The sequence below is a fragment of the Lemur catta genome, chromosome 5 (assembly GCF_020740605.2).
Source record: "Lemur catta isolate mLemCat1 chromosome 5, mLemCat1.pri, whole genome shotgun sequence".
NCBI lineage: Eukaryota > Metazoa > Chordata > Mammalia > Primates > Lemuridae > Lemur > Lemur catta.
Genome location: NC_059132.1, coordinates 46,675,946 through 46,696,243, shown reverse-complemented (window position 1 = coordinate 46,696,243; position 20,298 = coordinate 46,675,946). Strand labels below are relative to the sequence as shown.

General features: G+C 37.6%; 1 protein-coding gene across 1 annotated transcript in view; it reads right to left on the bottom strand.

Annotated features, from left to right (window-relative positions):
• Window positions 1–20,298, bottom strand: part of LOC123638768 — a gene marked incomplete at its 5' end in the record, with an annotated part of 205,149 nt that overhangs the window by 181,349 nt on the left and 3,502 nt on the right. Inside the window, one exon of the mRNA XM_045552599.1 lies at window positions 5,515–5,601. Coding sequence (XP_045408555.1) covers window positions 5,515–5,601 — 87 coding nt within the window. The remainder of the gene's footprint in view (window positions 1–5,514; window positions 5,602–20,298) is intronic.

Genomic DNA, 20,298 nt, shown 5'->3' with positions numbered 1-20,298 from the left:
TTTTCCACACTGCAGCATAGAAATTATTCCTCAGTTTCCAGTCTGCTACCCTGCAAAATTCAGACTCCCCAATATAACATCAACTCTTACCTGATTTTCACATCAACTCTTATCTGAATCTCCAGCCTGCCTTACAAATAGACTTGCCAGTGCCCACAATCAAGGGAACCAATTCTTTAAAAATCTCTCTCTCTCAGGCACATATGTATGTGCTACGTAATATGCACATATTTTATATACAGATATATCTTAGCAGGAGACAGAGATCCTATTGGTTATGCCTCTTTGGAGAACTCTAATTTATAAGCTATTATTACCTATATCAGGTCATATACAAAATTGGAAAATAATAAATGTTGCACATCTACTATATAGCAGCACTGAAATCCATAAACTTATTATTCCATTAATTCATTATCAGGAATTATTACATTACCATGAATTATTACACTCATTCATTACAAAGAATTAATGATAAAGCAATTATTTATTGTTTTTACAATCTCTACTATATAAAAATTAATGCCATATGACCTTCTGGAATTTAGTGTAAAAAAATAAAATAGTAGGGGTAGTGGGTTATTTACACGGAAAAAGAGTGTCATTTCTTTTTTTTTTTTTTTTTTGAGACAGAGTCTCACTTTGTTGCCCGGGCTAGAGTGAGTGCCGTGGCATCAGCCTAGCTCACAGCAACCTCAGACTCCTGGGCTTAAGCGATCCTACTGCCTCAGCCTCCCGAGTAGCTGGGACTACAGGCATGAGCCACCATGCCCGGCTAATTTTTTTGTATATATATTTTTAGTTGACCAGATAATTTCTTTCTATTTTTAGTAGAGACGGGGTCTCACTCTTGCTCAGGCTGGTCTCGAACTCCTGACCTTGAGCGATCCACCCGCCTCGGCCTCCCAGAGCTAGGATTACAGGCGTGAGCCACCGCGCCCGGCCTAAGAGTGTCATTTCTATTAAACATTGGAAGTTACCTATCTATGGTATTTCCCCTCATAGCTTGACTTTCAGGAAACTCAAAGTATTAGTAAAAATGAGTCCTTAATTACAATAATAATATTACTGTCCTGTGTTTCTCATGCATTGACTTCTTTCTTTCCTAGGAGTTCTCAAATGCCCCTTTCATCTTTACTTGGACTTTTCTATAAACATGTGCATTTATGCTTCTACTGTAAGCTGTCTGAAATTATTTTGGAAGTAAGTAGAGTTTAGATTATAAACAAATAAATATGTGAATAAGCTCAACCAAAGGGGAGACAGATGGAAGCAAGCAGACCTTTGAGGTCTTCCCAAAACCTCTGCCACCCAGAGCGCTGTGAACTGCACCTTTGCTGGGGCCCGCCCAGCAGCCCTGGGTGGTGTGCCTGCGTGACCTTTAGCCCCGTGCCACAGAGGAAGTGGGAAGATAAGAGTGCTCGTTGGTACTGTCTGACCCCCTAAATGCAGTAACCGTGAAGGTCTGGGTGGTTGGCCAAAAGAAAAAGAAGCCAGCATGAACCACAGAGTCAAGACAGGGCTTCTCCTGGGAGGCTGCCGAGCTGAGCTCTCTCCCTTCACATCTGCATCTTCTTGTTTCTTCCACTGTCCTCCCCATCTCAACTCCCAAAGATTATGGTTCACATCACTGAGATTTTCTTATCTTGCCATCACTAGGACAATGGGACAGAATCTCAAAACTGGCAGAGGAAAGGCTTTTGGCCAATCGCTGGATCTCTGCTGAGTGAATGAATTCGCCAGTGGAAGCTGTTACTGGAAGAAATCCAAAGTTAACCAGAGTACTTGATCCCACCTCGAACCAAGCCCCCTTTTTAAAGATGTATTATAATATTACTAAATTATTATATTATATATTATTTATATATTAGTACATATAATATGTATCTTAATATTTTTGGGAATAGGATCCTTTAAATAGATTTCCAAAAAATAATATCCACTGGTAAAACAGGCAGTTCAATTTAAAGCCAATTTGTCATGACAGTAGTTTATGGACAGTCAGATTATGATCCTAGGAAAGTCAACACATCACAAAATATCCTCGTCAAAGAGCCATTATTTATTGTCCCCAAAAGTATTTTCAAATATCTGATATAAAGCGTTATGTTTGATAATGGAATATCACAAACTGTACTTCATCTTATAATGAATATCAGTTTAATCTTTATAGGTCTGGTATTTGGTCACATTAAGTTTATGGGTTAATATGAAAGTGTAGGGTTGTACATTATTCATTGGTTTTTGGACAAATATGTGTCACATACTTATTATGTATGAGGTACTAATTGCTGAAAATATAGCAACTAAAGAACAAGACACATAGAATCGCTTCCCACACGGAGTTTCTGTGAAATTCTCATTTCTTGATACCATATGCAGAGTAGGAGCTTAGCTATTAGGAGTGTGCACTGTGTACAATTGCTCATGAAAATACTCTAGAAGCTGGCAGAAATGTATGGCAAACTGATCTTTTAACAGTCACATTTGGCCCATTGCACTTCATTTACATCATATTTATATCATACAGGGTTCCAAGGAAATGAAACATAACTTATCTCATAGAAAATTTAGGAGACTAGAGAAAACCGTTTTTTCAACCACAAGCTCCTAAGCTGTAGGAGGAAAACAGATAGCCTAGATGAAGTGAAAATATTGAAATTCTTGCCTATTTTGAGAGAAAAAGAAATCTGAAGTGTTCAATCTGTGCAAATGACAAGGAATATAAAAACTTTTTTCAATTCATATTTAAAAGTAAATCTTCCAGTTAAGAAAGAACTTCAGAGAGAGAAGAGAAAGAAAAACACTGAGGAAGAAATGAGGGAAGAAAACGAGAAACAGAAAGGAAGAAAAAGCGGGAAGGCAGTTGCGAGGAAGTGGGGTAAGTAAAAACAGCCAGCAAGGGCTTAGCAGGGAGGAGGCTGGCGGCAGAACCCTCCCCAGAGAGAGGGCCAGCCCCCCTTCTCCTCCACCAGCAGTGCCGGCGCAGATCTGTGAGCGCAGGCAGGGAACGAGCTGTCTGCTCTAAAAAAGGAGACCCCAAGTGAGCCACGGGAGTTGGGTAAGTCACCTTTCGTAAATTAGGGAGTGCTTGCATGACAAACATTCTACCAAATATAACTATGTATTGTGATCCCTGAGAAATTAAAACAGACTTCAACCGATAATTCAATTGATGCCCCTGCCCAGAAGTCACTGGAATTGTCTCTCTCCCCTCAAGGGTGTTTGGCAAATCAAAGGTTGAAATCTTCCTGTTTGAAATTCACCTGGATTTTTGAGCTACCAGTGAAAACTGGCCTTGAGAATACATCCCTGTCTTATCCCATACATAGGTCTTTTGGTGATTATCTGTGGATTCTGCACCACTTAAAAATAGAATGACTACATGATGAGTACCAGGCGCACTGTCTGGAGAATGAGAACGGACGCGCTTGGGACTCTGACTCGGGGGGATGGGCAGGACATGGACAATGTATATGACCTAAACTTATGTACCCCCATGATGAGCTGAAATAAAATAAATTAAAAAAAAAATAGAATGGCTTTTATCAAAAAGTCCCAAACAACAAATGTTGGCATGGATGCGGATAGACAGGAACACTCAGACACTGCTGGTGGGACTGCAAACTAGTGCAACCTCTGTGGAAAGTAATATGGAGATACCTCAAAGAACTAAAAGTAGAAGTACCATTTGATCCAGCAATCCCACTACTAGGTATTTACCCAAAGGAAAAAAAGACATTTTATAAAAAAGACACCTGCACCCAAATGTTTATAGTAGCACAATTCACAATTGCAAAGATGTGGAAACAACTCAAGTACTCATTAAAACACGAGTGGATTGGCCGGGTGTGGTGGCTCATGCCTGTAATCCTAGCTCTCTGGGAGGCTCAGGCAGGCGGATTGTTTGAGCTTAGGAGTTTGAAACCAGCCTGAGCAAGAGCAAGACCCCATCTCTACTAAAAAATAGAAAGAAATTAGCTGGACAACTAAAAATATATAGAAAGAATTAGCCGGGCATGGTGGCACGTGCCTGTAGTCCCAGCGACTTGAAAGGCTGAGGCAGGAGGATCTCTTGAGCCTAGGAGTTTGAAGTTGCTGTGAGCTAGGCTGATGCCATGGCACTCTAGCCAGGGTGACAGAGTGGGACTCTGCCTCAAAAAAAAAAAAAACTTAAAAAGAAAAAAACATGAGTGGATTAATAAAATGTGGTATATGTATTCCATGGAGTACTACTTAGCCATAAAAAATGGTCAAGTAGGGCATGTCTCTAATCCTCACTTGGGTGAGGCAAAGACATAAAATGTAACCAAAACATTTGTATCCTCATAATATCCTGAAATTAAAAAAAAAATGATGAACCTTGTGTATTAACCTGGATGGTACTGGAGACCATTCTTCTAAGAATGGAAAAACAATCACAGCGTGTACTTGCCATTAAATTAGAACTAATTGATCAACACTTATGTGCACATATGGAAGTAACATTCGAAATCAAGCAGATGGGAGGGAGAAGGAGGGGATAGGTAAATTCTCACCTAATGGGGATAATTCACACTATCTGGGGGATGGGCACACTTACAACACTGACTCAAATGATGCAAAAGCAATTTTGTAACCAAAACATTTGTACTCCTGTAATATTCTGAAATTTTAAAAATCACAAAAAAATAAAAATAAACATAGGCTATTGAGAGCTATTTCATAAAATAACCTTTGCACTGTGCTTGAGCCTTTTTTGTGTGTGTAAGAATCTACACCAGTCTTTCATTAAAAAGTGCAGATTTATCCCCATAATATCCTGAATTAAAATAACAATAATAATAATAATGAAAAAGAAATTTTTAAAAAGTGCAGATTTAATGACTGGTACCCAATAGTGGGATATGATCTTCTGAATTGCAAATAATTCTAAGGAACATTTGTCACTGTCAATATCTCACCAATGATCTTTATAAACCCCAAAGCGTTTTATAACTACAAAATATACATAATGGTGTGCACCTGAAGAGCACTTTTGAATTGTTTTACAACTGCCACTAGATTCACAATTACAGAAGAGGTGACTGTTATCATATCATGGCATCTTCATGGTTCAAAACTTAGGCAGTGGTTCCATGCATGTGATGAAAGAAATTCAATAGTCACACTGTATGGAAATCTCATGTGCTAGACGCATTTTATTCAAGAATGCTCATTTCAAATGCGAAGAACAGAGATGCATCTGTCAAGTGATGATAGTCCTCAGATGCTAACATGGGCCTTATGACAGCCCGAACTACTTACGGTAGCCTCGGATGAGAGCAGACGACTGCCTCTTTCCTCTGACCAGCTTGCTGTCCTTGATCAAAAATTACCTTCACTGCCCGTCATGTTGTTAGCGGTTAAAACTTACCATTTAAATTGTAAGCTGCAAAATCTAAACGGAACTGCACGTGTGATCTTTGTCACCTCATTTTCATGAATGGAAAAGAATATTCTGACACAAAAATTACATACTTAATTCTAGCTCACCTTCTCTGCTGACCTCCATCCCACACTGCCTTGGGTTTATTTCCTCATCCATCAGTGGGTCAAAGTAATTTCTGCTGTATTCATTTCCTGTGGAAAGTACACGAGGTAAGGGTCAGTGATTATTAGAAGCACATGAACCGAAATGTTAATTTTGAAATCGACACCAGCACAGAAGGACCGTTTTAGCTCTTTTATAAGTTTAATTTTTTTACAAGTCTTCCAGGCCTCCCTTTTTTGTAATTATCATCTTGCAAAAGGTCAGAAAAGGTAATTTGAGAAACAAGTTCATGCTATCTTTCTGTTGCTAAAAAGTTAATGAAAAAATTATCAAATGTAGACTTTAGAATAATAATCAAAAAATTAAGTCAAAGTATTTTGAGGATATACTCCAAAAATAGACCTAGCTGGGTTATAAAGATGTGTGGAGTTCACTGATGACTGTATTTACTCACTTGTATTTCATTAAGCATATCATATTGTTGTGTCCAGAATTCCATTTGCCAACTTAGTGATGTCTTATTTATGAGAAACTGTTGCAAAATTTCCATGCTGATAGTTGAATGAAAAGGAAGAAAGAGAGAAAGACAGAAAAGAAAGAAGGGAGGGAGAGAGAAAGGAAGGAAGGAAGGAAAAGAGAAGCCTGTTTATAAGTATTATGTCAACTTACATAACATGAAGGGAAATTACAAATGATTTAGCCAGAAATTTATTCAACACACATCAACAATCTGAGCAATACAGACCAAAATTTCTCACTTCACATTTCCCACTTACTCTGTCCTCATCACCATAACCAAACTAGAGCATCGGGTATGACTTTGTAATGGAAAAAGGTCTGCTATCAATTTTCCCAATCCAGTGCCATACTTCCTGCAGACTGAAATCTATATGTCTGTTGCTAGTAATCTGCATTCAGCAAAGTGTAACCTACTCTGATGATAATTCAAATTCCCTCAAATGCTACAAAAGAAATAAAGCATTGTAGAGTAAAAACAACAATTTTAAAAGTATGGCTCACAGGGAAGGGTTAATACATACCAGGTATACTGTGATATTCCATAGTAAGTTTGTTTCAGGATCAAAAGTAATCCAAACAGCAGCTCCTTCTCCAAAGCTAAATGAAATTTTGATGTGAACCTACGTTTAATATCTATTTCTGGCCCGACACATTTTTGCTGTCAGTCTCTGTTCTATCAATGTAGTAAGTACAAGAACTGAAAATCTGCTTTACCTTGAGGTCTCAATAAAGAAAAAAAGAAATGAGTTCCATTTTTGTTACTTTATCTGTCAACAACTACCAGGCTGGTATGAATCCTGGCCCGTTATAATCAAAGTCTTATGGACTGCAACAACAGCCATTCTTCCTCGTTCACTGTATTTGTTTGTTTGTTTCCTCTTCCACAAAGCACTGTGACACTCTAAGTACACTCTCATAGGCTGGCAAAATAATTAACCTATGTTAGAGCAAAGAGGGTAGCATATTCCTTATTAGACTGCAATACCAGCGTTGGCCAACTACTGCTACCCACACCCTGGAAGCGTCCCCAGTCCAACACAGAACTCAAGTACTTTGCCTACTGTGATAATTGTTTAGTAAATATTACCAAGATAGTTAAGACCTTGGTGAGTGAAACAAGACAAGACGTTTTTAACCAAAAGTCTGGAGAAGTGTATTTGGTTTTTAGGTTCTTGAACCATTTTCATCCCTGTCGTGAGTTGAGATGTTGGGGTCTTGCCCAGCTGTACATGAAGGAAGCTTGCCCGGCGGGAACCTTCCAAGCTGCTAAGTGTCCCTTCAGGGTTCGATATGTCCCCTCTCAACAAGGAGATGGGCCCCTGTACGGTCTGTGCAAGTTGCTCCTTCTGCATTCAGTGTGGGCGAGAAACACGTGTTCAGTTACAGACGACGCTCCGGCAGGGATCGCTCCCATTTCCCCTTCTGGGATACGGCATTTCACAAGGACAGAATTCTGGGGTATCTTGAGCAAAAAGCCCTTGATACTTCTAGTACTGCTTCCTTTTAAATATCCTCAAGTTCTATATTACATATTTATAGAATTTGTTTATTTTTAAATAAATAGAATTAGAATTTATTTATTTTTATAATTTGTATGCATTTTATATTACATTTTAAATTCTGTTATGTATTGTTTAACAAATACAGTATGATACTTGTCTATTGTCTGTCTCCCCCACTAAAATATAAACTCCTTGAGAGCAAAGACGTTACCTTTTTGCTCACTGCGTCACCCTCCGCACCTAGAATAGTGCCTCACACACAGAGCAGCTCATAATATGATCTCAATTCCTTAATGAAATAAATCTCTCCTGGAAACCTATTGTAGTTCCCTAATCCCTTCACCGGCTAGTTGTTCTTTCTTGATTAAAATGAGCGACAAGTTGTCGCCTTTCATCACCTTTTCTTCCTCTCTTCCTTCCTGTTCCCCCTTCCCTCTCTCCTCCTCTTCACGACCTGGAGTTTTTCCTGTTTAATTCAGTGCTTCTAGGAACCAAGCACCATGTCTGGGTTTACGCCTGAGGCTCTGACTCAGGGGGATGGGCGGGACACGGACAATGTATATAACCTGAGCTTTTGTAGCCCCATGAAGAGCTGAAATAAAAAAAAAAAAAAAAAGATTTACTTTTATCTGATGGGGAAAAAAAAAAAACAGAAAAACTCTGAGAATGAGGAAGCTACACATACAGAGTCTGGTTTGGTTTAACACTGTGGTAAGGGACAGAGTCTGTTTGGGAGAAGCATCCAGCCCTACTGGTGGCTTCAAAGAAGACTTCCTGGAGGAAATGCCGCCAGATGGAAGTTTTTGAAACACGATTAGGAATTAGCCAAGTCAAAACTACAAGGAGAAGAGATTGTCAACTGAGGGGGAAGCCTGGATAAAGGAGAAAGGACTCAAAGGCATAAAGGGATGCTCCACGGTTGTTCTCAGCTTCCTGTAAGTTACAATTTAGTAAAGCGAATAGCATAATCCAATCTCCTTCACTAGTCCACAATCAAGTTAACTAGTGTATTTGCTCAAATATATTAGTATGTTATACAGTGTCACTTCATGATGTTGCATATCCATTCATTCATTCAATCAGTACTCACTGAGTACTTATTACGTGACTATAGCAGTAAAACAAAACACCTGAAAATCTCCCCCCATCACAGAACTTACATTCTGTGAGTGGAAGAAGAAACACAATAAATGTGTATTTTATAGTTTACTAGATGGCAGTAAGTAATGTGGGGGAAAGTAGCGCCAGGTAAGGATGATCAGATCCCCAGGAGGAGGTGGGGGCTGCACCTTGTGTGTATACTTTTGTTTCAAATGAAGGATGCCCCTCAGGAGTAAGATATCATGCTTGCAAGACAATTGATATATTTATTATTATTTATAACATTATTTTGCCAATTGCTTGCTATAACATAAGTCAGCCTATGAATCAAATAAGAACACAAGCCAAATATTAAAATGATTATTGCTTTCTATCGGTATTTCTTGCCCCAGTAAGCCAATAACTTGAACACAGCAGGCATAGTTTGGATGGTGAAGCACATGGAAACTGTTATAAATTTGGAAACAATGGACTTCATCTTAGCACTAGCTCCTTTTGCTCATGTTTCATTGGATGGTGTCAGGATTTAATAAAGTGGGATGGTTTTAGGAACGAGTGTATATTACCAGAAGGTAGATAGCTAATAGAATAAATTCCTAGAAGTGTCCTAATCATTCAGACTGTGCTTTTGGATATATCTGAAATCATCTCACAGGAAAATTAACAGACCCACTGAGAAATTTAAAGTAGGGCATTTAGCAATACAAATACAATAGGCTTTAATATGGCTGATATTTAACTCTTTGTGATTTTCAGAAGAATAATGACAATCACATATGCATATATACACATATATATGTAGAAGTGTGGTTCTCTATTGACACAATCAGATGTGATACATAAACTAATAAATCTTGTCAATACTCTTGGTACTCTATTTTTACCTCCAGCTTCCTGGCAATAGCTGCTTGATGTTTAGAATCAGCAACAGTAAATCCATTTCTTGTGTATTTTTTACTGAATTGGGGGAGGAAAACACAAGCGCTTGCCTTCTGCCCTTCCACACATATCACGTTTTCCTATCATTTAACTCAGAGCAGCACAGAACATAATCAGGGCTTTTACTTAAATTACACTGTACGTGAACTTTGGTCAAGTAACCCTCCAGTGGGCACCCATGCAGTTCTGCGGGGCCATAGGAGTGAGAATGGAATTGCCCACCAAGGGAAGGTTAGTGCAAATCATCCAAGTGTCTTGACTCAACGAGGCAATCACTTCCTTTCAAGTCAGCTATATTAGTTAGAGAGGAAGAAAATCCAAATGCAGCTATCTGTTTCTTAGGAGGTTTTTATTGGCCCCATTTTTGTCGTTTTCCTATAAATCCATCTGCTTCAGTTCAGTTTTTTATCACCAATCCCTACGTTTCCTATAGTATGTTATAAACTAAGTAAACACATGTAAACTAAATAACTAAACAGTTTATATTCTATGATTACAGCCATGCACCAGATTTTTACAAAATAGGATATTCTTCTGTACATTATTCCTTTTAAAGGCATAAAGCCTAGAAAACTAAAATGAAATTTTATTCCTATGAACTTTATAAATAAATGGGGGAAAACATCACATTTTCCCCACTTTGAAAATCCAATACAAATATCTCAAGTTTAAATATCCTTGAGACCAGACAGCTTACATAAATATATGAAACACAAATGTGGAAATCTGGGGACAGCACTAGAATGTAGAGCAGTGGGAAGTATGTCAGACACAAACATGCTGTACCATACTAAATCCACTCAAATGCTATATTCATGGTGCTGATTTACAAATATTTTTAAATGAAAGGTAGCTAAAAATACAAAAATACTTAATATGATAAAAAATAGTTATCTTAAATTGAGTCTTCATTGTACTAAATATCAAAACAAAAACCGCAACAAAAAATCCAAACAAACAATAAAACCTAATGATAAAAACACAAACTATGACTTGGATGTCTACTGTCAACATCATTAGCCAACATTCTCTTGGAAATCTTGGCCAAAGCAGTTAGGGCAAAAATAAGGGAGACATGCACTAAAATTATTGAAAAAATTATATGTTATGTAATTATTATCTGAAGACAATATGATTCCATGCCATGAAAACATAAGAGATTTGACTTGAAAAACCTTCAGAACAAAGAAGAAGATATTATGTGAATAATATCTTGGTAAGCAGCCAGATAATCATAAAGAATTGTTAACTTTTCTGAATACCAACAATAGCCATGTAGATATAATGACTAGCAAATTAAAACCCATAATAGAACTCCATATAACTTTCGATAATTAATCAATATTAGACTGTTATAGGAATCCATAGGTGGTCATTAAGTTTATTAAACTCACCTAAAAACTCAAACTGACATGAACAGAAAGAGTTAAAAACAAACAGGAGTAAAAAACAGGAAGATAGAGAAATGTGATACCATTTCCCTTTTCCTCTTTCTGGGAAGGCTAATCTGTGAAAACTGGTCTGCTGCTAACACAATAGTCCAGAGCTGGTGCCATGTTGGACAAATTAGCTTTCTGGGCTGCTTGTTCCTACTTCCTTTCCAAATCTTGTGGGTATTTGATATATCAGTGATTTGAAAATCTAAATAGGGTAACAGTTGAAGTTTCCTAACAAGTTCTAATTAATTGAGCCATATTCTTTCTTCCCCTAAGGCCCTCCCTCATGGTAAATTATGAGGCACTTTAACTGGCAAACCACTAGAGTGCTGTTGAGTGCGAAATTGCCTCAGGGTTTTATCCCGCAGTACCCTAAGGCATTCGTGCATCCTGAGCTCGCTGGACCTAGAATCCTCAAAGAGCTAAAGCACGTCCCTAAGTACCCAACTTCCAAACAGGAAGATACTTCCAGTACTTAAATAATTGTGGTAATTCAAAGGTTAAGTATAAATATATTGTTTTTTCCCCCATATTTAAAAGTTCCCAAAAGATCACATCAAAGTAGGTTTTCTTTCCTGCCTGGCAACATTATCTTATATGTAAATAAATGTATGTATACAATTTGGAATATTGCCTTTCAAACTACGAACTACCTGACATTAGATATCAATCATCCCTCTAATCTTTCCAATTGTGCCTTCATGCATCCAACAATATGTCTTCCTTGTGGATCTAAGATTATGTATATTTATGTATCGTATTTAAGGGTTCACTCAGGTAATAATGGTTTTCATCACACTGAAGCACACTTCGCTACGAAAACAATCAATGAAATGGGTTGCTAGATTGAATTTAGACAAAATTAATAATCTTTTCTCTAAAAAATCTGATAATTTATAGACAAACTCTTTATCTCATGATTTCCATGTTTTTTTTAATAGGGTTTTTGGTCAATTAATCCAATGAAGGCTAAAGAAATCTTATTTTCTGTTAAATTCTTTTTGACAGAAAACAAAACGTATCCAAAAGAAACTCTAAATGGAATTATTTGGAGATTAAGGACTAATCTAAATTATGCTAAAAGCATAAAGTACTAAGCATAAAAAGCATATGCTAAAAGCATGAAATACTAGGCCAGATGAGGTGGCTCAAGTTTGTAATCGCAGCACTTTGGGAGGCAGAGCCAGGAGGAGCACCTGAGGCCAGGAGTCGGAGACCAGCCTGGGCAACATAGCGATACCCCATTTTTAAAAAGTTTTTATTTTTTTTAATTAGCATAGCATGGTGGCACACGCTGGAGTCCTGACTAGCTGGGAGGCTGAGGTCAGAGGATCACTTGAGCCCAGGAGTTGGAGGCTGCAATGAGCTATGATCATATCACTGCACTCCAGCCTGGACAACAGAGTGAGATCCTGTCTATAAAAAACAAAAAATAAATACTAAGGTCATAAAAAAAATTTCTAGTAAAATTTTTCTCAAAATGAAAATGCAACTATGAAACTACAGTTAAAATGGTGGCCTAATGAAGTTTGAAATTTATATGGAATTTCATTGATATAATGAAATTACTCTGGCAACAAAAAAGTCCTTTTGAAATTTCACCTATTATTTAAGCAGATGTAAGTGAACAATTCAGTAACCTGTCCAACTGCTAAGATGGACACTATATCACTAATGTGTCAGAAAACTGAAGTTTTTCTCTTGGTTTTCTTCACTATGTATCTGTGTTTATACTAGGAAAGTCATTGGACCTCTATAGAATCAGCCATATGATCTCTAGTTTTGGCATTTCTAGATTCTAAGATTCTTAAGCATCCTTTTCATCATCATGTAGATCCTTGTGCCCACATTTTTATTTTAAAGGTATATGAATTTCAGTGGTATATAAACTTAGTGGTTTAAATGTATGAATTCTGTCATCAATGAGCTGCAATAATAAAGTAATATCCCTGAATGTTAAAATGATTCTTATAAAGATTCTTTCTTCAAACTATTATGACAGATTTTAGAAAATATTATTTTGTAAAGTCCTACACTGGAGCTTTCACTCACATCAATTTGAAGAGAAGATACAAAAATGACTATGCTTAAGCGCTGGTCAGGTGTTACCAATGGCGTCAACTTTAGCATTAACAGAAACAGAAGAGGACAACACAAACAGACATTCTGCTGATCTCCCAGGCAAATGTGTCTGATTACCTGGGGGTAGGTAGTTCCTTCTGAGAAAAAAAACAAGTTAAGTTTTTTTATTCTGTTGACATTCTCAAAACTACAATGTTTGATTAAAATTCCCTTTCCTCAATTGGACAAATATTGTTTTAGAATTCTGTTGTTCCGCTTTAAAAAAAAAAAAAAAAGACAGGAAAGGAAACTTAAATTGATTTATATAAACTGACCAGATATTTTATACATCTAATATCTCTATAAAATATTTCTGTATTTCCGCAGGAAGGATTCTTTCCTGAGGATTTATTTTTAGCCTTCCAAATCAATGAAAGAGATTCAAATCACTTAGGAGCCAAATGGTATCTAAAGGCACAAATCCAGGTCAGTTCAATAAACCTAAAGCAAATGATTTCCCTATATATTTTATTTTTCTTAATAATAGTTGAGATGTCCCAAAGCAAAAAATATTTTTAAACGTTCCATAAATTTTATATAATACCTGTTTACCATCTTAAGGGAAAAACAGCTATAAATGAGAACAACATAAACAGTTTTATACAATATCACTTCTAAAATAATCTAGGCTGCGTGCACTATGGGGAAAAACAATTCTCATCACATATTTGCTCAGACAGTTTGAATTATGCACTTAACACGAGTGTTTATATGTTATTTTTATTACAAGTTTTTGTACCTGTGTGTTTCTAATAGCCACAGTGGTCTGAAGATACATTTAGGGTCATAATTATAACCCTAATCCAGGATTCCTCTACTTCACGCACAACCATAGTGGCTCTCCTAGTTTTAAATCAAACTACCCCTCATGCCTTCTGGAAGGATCTAAAGCTTTAGATCACATACACTCGGAACTGGTTCTTCTCAGCTTCTTTGGGCCATCTGCCATTTTCTTTCTCTACTGTTCAGCCTTCTGCGTCGCTGCCTGCTGTCAAGAATTCTATGCTGGCAATGATGCTCTTCAAACCACAAATGTCTCCACAGCCATCTTGACACCACTGGTGGCACCTCTGCTCCACAAAGCCACGTGAAAATTACTTCCCATCAATCCCAGAACTGCTGCCAGGGCCACCTCAAGTGACTGCTGCTGCCTCTCACACTGATTCCTGCTGGTTCCCCTTGTGGGCCATGCCATTTCTCTCCAATATCCTCTCTGATTCTGATCAAACCTGGAACTCACACCTCTGCCCATCCCACGCTCCATCAGCACTGCCAAGTGAAGGAGTACTGTGTGTGGCCTCTCCACCCCACCCTGTCACGCGCTGCTCTTCCGTTTACACAGAGCACCAGGTAGAGCTACTGAGGCCCCCTCAACTGATGGAGATCTCCAGTTTTTACTTCAAGCTCCTCTCCCTAAGTCCCAGGAATGAATGCCTGAGGATTAGATCACAGGACAATATGATTGGCAAACACTGTACTGTAATCAAAACTACCTTTCCTCTCTGGCCCTGAGATATTGGCATGAGATCAAGCTTGTGTGCCTGACTGTCTCTTTCCTTGGAATTAGTCCCTTCCCAGGAGGAATCCTAGTCTTTCTTAAAATGAAAATGCAACAAAGGAACCAGTCAAATGATGGCTAAAGAGAGCTTAGTGAAGTTTGAATTTAATATGGAATTTCATTGATATAGTACAGTTTCTTACTCTGATGGCCAAAAAGTACTTCCTTTAAAAAATTTTCCACTATCTAAAGGGAACTAGGTTGAAAGAAAAAAAAAGTAATTTCTGTCCAACTGCTAAGATACTGACCACATCATTGATGTATCATAAAACCTAAATTTCTATCTCAGTTTTTTCACTAAAAGTTTGTGTTTATTTTAGGCCATTTTAACCCACAAATCCTCAGATATGGTCATTCCTAAAACCAACATAGCTTATTTTAATCAACTAAACTGGAATCCCAATTATACTATTATGGTACGTGCGCACACATACACACACACATATTTTTCCTGTTTTTCCCACACATCTAGAAATGCTCAAAGAAATGGTATTTATAAAATAGACGTACAAATCGTTTATGAGAAAATACTGCTTTCTCAAGAGTGCCAGATTAATCTGAGTCAATCAACTATAGTCTCAAGACAGGCACATCTCATTTTTATTGTGTTTCACTTTATTGTGCTTTGCAGATACTGCATATTTCAGAAATTGAAGGTTTGTGGCAACCCTGTAGTGAGTAAGTCTTTCAGCATCATTTCCCAACACCATGTGCTCACTTCATGTCTCTGTGTCACAATTTGGTAATCTCACAATATTTTGAACACTTTTATTATTATTACATCTCCTATGGGGATCTGTGATAAGCGATCTTTGATGTCACTATTGTCATTGTTTTGGGGCACCATAAACTGCACCCATGTAAGGTGACAAATTTAATCAGTAAACGTGTGTATTCTGACTGCTCCACCAACAGGCCATTCCCCCATCTCTCCCTCTCCTTCGGGCCTCCCTATTTCCTGGGGCAATATTGAAATAAGGCCAATAAATAACCCTACAATGGCCTCTAAATATTCCAGAGAAAGGCAGAGTCACACATCTCTCACATTAAATCAAAAGTTACAAAGGATCAAACAGTGAGGAAGGCATGTCAAAAGCCAAGACAGGCCAGAAGCTAGACTTCTTGCACCAGTTAGCCAAGCTGTAAATACAAAGGAAAAGTTCTCAAAGAAAATTAAAAGTGCTGCTCCATTGAACAAACAAATGTTTAGAAAGCAAAACAGCCTAATTGCTGATATGGAGAAAGTTTGAGGGATCTAGATAGAAGAGCGGAACAGCCACAACATTCCCTTAAGCCAAAACCTAATCCAGAGCAGGGTATTAATTCTCTTCAATTCTGCGAAGACTGAGAGAGATGAGGAAGCTGCAGAAGAAGTTTGAAGGTAGCAGAGGTTGGTTCATGAAGTTTAAAGAAAGAGGCCAGTTCTATAACACAAACTGTAAGATGAAGCAGAAAGTGCTGATAGAGAAGTTGCAACAAGTTATCCAGAAGATCTACCTAAGATAACTGATGAAGGTGGCTACACTAAACAACAGATTTTCTATGTAGACAAACAGCCTTCTATTGGAAGAAGATGCCATCTAGGACTTTCATAGCTAGAGAGAAGTCAATGCCTGGATTCAAAGCTTTAAAGGACAGGCTGACTCCCTTGTTATGGGCTAATGTAGCTGGTGACTTGAAATTGAAGCCAATGCTCAGGTACCATTCTGAAAATTTTAGGTTCCTTAAGAATTATGCTAATTCTACTCTGTCTGTACTTTATAAGTGGGACAATGATGCTGGATGACAGCATATCTTTTCACACTATAGTTTACTGAATATTTTAAGCCCACTGTTGAGACCTACTGCTGAAAAAGAAAAAAGATTCCTTTCAAAATAACACTGCTCATTGACAATGCACTTGGCCAACTACAAGCTCTGATGGTGATGTATACTGAGATAAATGTTTTTTTCATGTCCATTAACAAGATCTACTTTGCAGCCATGGATAAAGGAGTAATTTTGACTTTCAAGTTTTATTATTTCAGAAATATATTTTGTAAGGCTATAGCTTCCATAGACAGTAATTCCTCTGATGGATCTGGGCAAAGTTAATTGAAAACTTTCTGAAAATTATTTACCATTCTAGATACCATTAAGAACACTTGTAATTCATGGGAGCACGTCAAAATATCAACATTAATAGGAGTTTGGAAGAAGTTGATTCCAATTCTCATGGGTGACTTTGAGGGACTCAAGGCTTCAGTGGAGGAAGTAACTGCAAATGTGGTGGAAATAGCAAAAGAACTAGAATTAGAAGTGGAGCCTGAAATGTGGCCGTATTGCTACAATCCCATGATAAAACTTGAACAGATGAGTTGCTTTTTATGGATAAGTAAGAAAAGTGGTTTCTTGAGATGGAATATTCTCCTGGTGAAGATGTTGTGAACACTGTTGAAATGACAATGGATTTAGAATATTACACACAAACTTAGTTGATAAAGCAGCATCACAGTTTGAAAAGATTGACTCCAATTTTGAAACAAGTTCTACTGTGGGTAAAATGATATCAAACATTAGCATGTGCTGCAGAGAAATCTTTAATGAAAGGAAGAGTCAATCAATACACCAAACTTCAGTGTTGTTTTATTTTAAGAAACTGCCACACCCAACCCTTCAGCAGCCCTCACTCTGACCAGTCAGCAGCCACCAACTCTGAGACAAAACCCTTCACAGCAAAATGATTATGACTCACTGAAGGCTCAGATGATCATTAGCATTTTTTAGTAACAAAGTAGTTTTTAATTAAGGTATGTACATTAGTTTTAGACACAATGCTATTGCATACCTAATAGACTATAATATAGTGTAAATATAACTTTTATATGTACTGGGAAACCAAAAAATTTGTGTGACTATTGCAATATTTGCTTTATTGCAGTGGTCTGGAACCAAACCTGCAATGTCTGTGGGATATGCCAGTAGTTGCCCTCAATTTAGCTTAGCTGACATAATATATTTCATAAACATAAAGATTTTTCATCTATGTTCTGTTTACTTTTATATTTCTCACACTTGGCATAGTGCCTAAAAAATAAAAATGTTCAGAAAATATGCTTTCCAGTGATTGAGGAGAAAGAAATAGAGAGATAAATAAAGCATTTTTAGTGTTTTACATATAACTCCTAAGCAAAATATTGTATAAATTATTTTACATCCAACTATTCATGCATATGCCATTCTATTTTCACTTAAGTTGTACTGACATAATTAATAATAAAATATGATCAGTAAATAATAAAAGACATATGGACCGTGGGGGACATTTATCAGATTTTCTTTTCTTTTTTTTTTTTTGGCTTATTTGTTTTTGCTGTCTTGCATCCATTTCCCGTCCCCAATGGCATCACAATTTCTTAGTCCCATTGTGAATAGTCTTGATGGGCCAGTAACTCCAGATTCCTCTCTCCAACTACAGAAGCCAGGAGGGCTCCACAGAACCTGCTTCTCCCACCCCGTGGTAAAGCCAGGAGGCAGGCAAGTGGCAGATACATGATGAATCAAATGCTCTCCGCTAGGACTTTGAATGTTGAATAAGTATAGCAAGGATGGAAAGAACATTTGGCAATTACTCATCACAGTGGCAATCGCTGTATCAGAACCAGACTACTCCTATGATACACTTACTGTGTTTCCAACTTCTACGCCTCCAGGCACTTTGGTTTCTGCCTATTCCCACCATCAATTCTCAGAGCCCACAAAATCCTTCTGTTTAAATTAGTCAGAGATAGTTTCTGTTGCTTACCACCAAGGAACCCTAAGTGACACACATGCACACAAGCATCCTAACAGCCATTCTCCATCCTTGGAAGATGCCACCACGTGATGTTTAGCAAAGGAGCGCAGCAACAACTGTAATCCTCAACTCCCAGGAAAAAATAGGGAAAAGGAAAGTTGGATCCCTCAGTATTCTCAAATCTGATCTTATTAATAAGTGTAACTATGCCTGCTTAAACAAAAATGCATAAAATTGGTTGCATCCATTTCCTTTCCTCTTATCAGTCTTGAAATAATCTCAGTGAGAGTTATAAATTAAAAGGGAAAAAATTCCCAAGTGCAATTAAATCACTCATCATTAGTTTAACTGTACTACTACCCAGTTCTATAATTATTTCTATTTCTTCCTATCCAAAGTCTTTCCGTAGCCGCCTTTCGCATCTGTCCCACATTTTGTTTAACTGCCATTTAGAATTCAGGCATTAGCTACCTTTTTAGTGCCACCATGTTGTATCTTCAGAATATTAAAGACACCCTTTCTACTCACCCATCCCTCAGGCCTTGTTGGGTTGGGAACCTAAGCCAACTCTGTGTGTGTGTGTGTGTGTGTGTGTGTGTGTGTGTGTGTGTGTGTGTGTGTGAAATTCTCGGCACACACTGTGGCTTCTCTAGCCATTTCCCTTTTCAACTGCTGTAATTTGGAACTTCCCATTCCACTGGGTGAATCCTCACCAGGCCAGGGTGTATTGGGCGGTGAGCACAGAGGATGAGCTGAGATACTGGGATCAGGAAAGCAGTGTACACACGTGAACTCAGGTTCTGGGCAAGGTGGAGCCGAGGACATGTGGCCTCAAATGGTCACATATATGAAATTCCACTGGGAATTTACAAAACAGGGTGTCTAATGTTTTTGCTAATTTCCTGCCTACCAATGCAAGGCCAATGGGAATTGAAAGAAGAGTGCGAAGCAGAGCCTAGCAGACTTTCATCAGGCATGAGGGAGCAAAGGCAGAACAGGGTTTCAGGGGAGGCAGCGACCGCAGGAAGGAAGGACTGAGAGCTCTCTTCTGCTCTGTCCTGTTCTGTTTCCCCTTCACACCCTGAAAAAATGACTGATACCAATTTATATTGTCAGCTCTGCTGCATTTGTCATTTTCCATGGAAACCCATTAGATGAATGAGCTTCTAAGGATATCTTAACATTGGAGTGCCCTTGAGGATGAGTGAAGTCCTGCCAAGTGACCTTGAGATCACTGATTGATTCAAAGTAGTTGTCTATTTTGCCTATTCCTGAAGATCAGTGTGTCCTTACTTTAATTACTTGTCTATTATACTAAGGGACTCAATCCATCATCAATTTGAAATATTTTTTATCAGTGATTTTGGCTTTAGAAAATCACTCTCCTAGACATTGATTTCATAATTTAAATCACTATTTATCAAATAATTTTACATTTTCTTGAGGTAATTTGGATAAAGTAAGGTTGGAATTCTACCACTCCCATAATGCCTTCCTTTAAAAAGCATTTCAAGGGGAGGATGTATTGATATTTACTTATAAAATGACAATTTGAGTGAACTGTAATAATACCATGGGGAAAACATGTAACTACTCTATTTTGTCTAAGTAACCATGTTGGCAGTTAATATAAATGTTCTTTGTAAAATTTTATTAACAAGAAACATTGTGTCCTATAATATCTAGCAGTTTCTAAATTCACATATTTCAAATATTCTTCCTTGTTCACGTACCATAAAATTGCACATCTCATTTGCAATTAAATTTCTTGAAAGTTCTCTCCAGGGGGACAGAGAAGGTTAGAAATACATCAAATGTATTTTTTTTAATTGGCG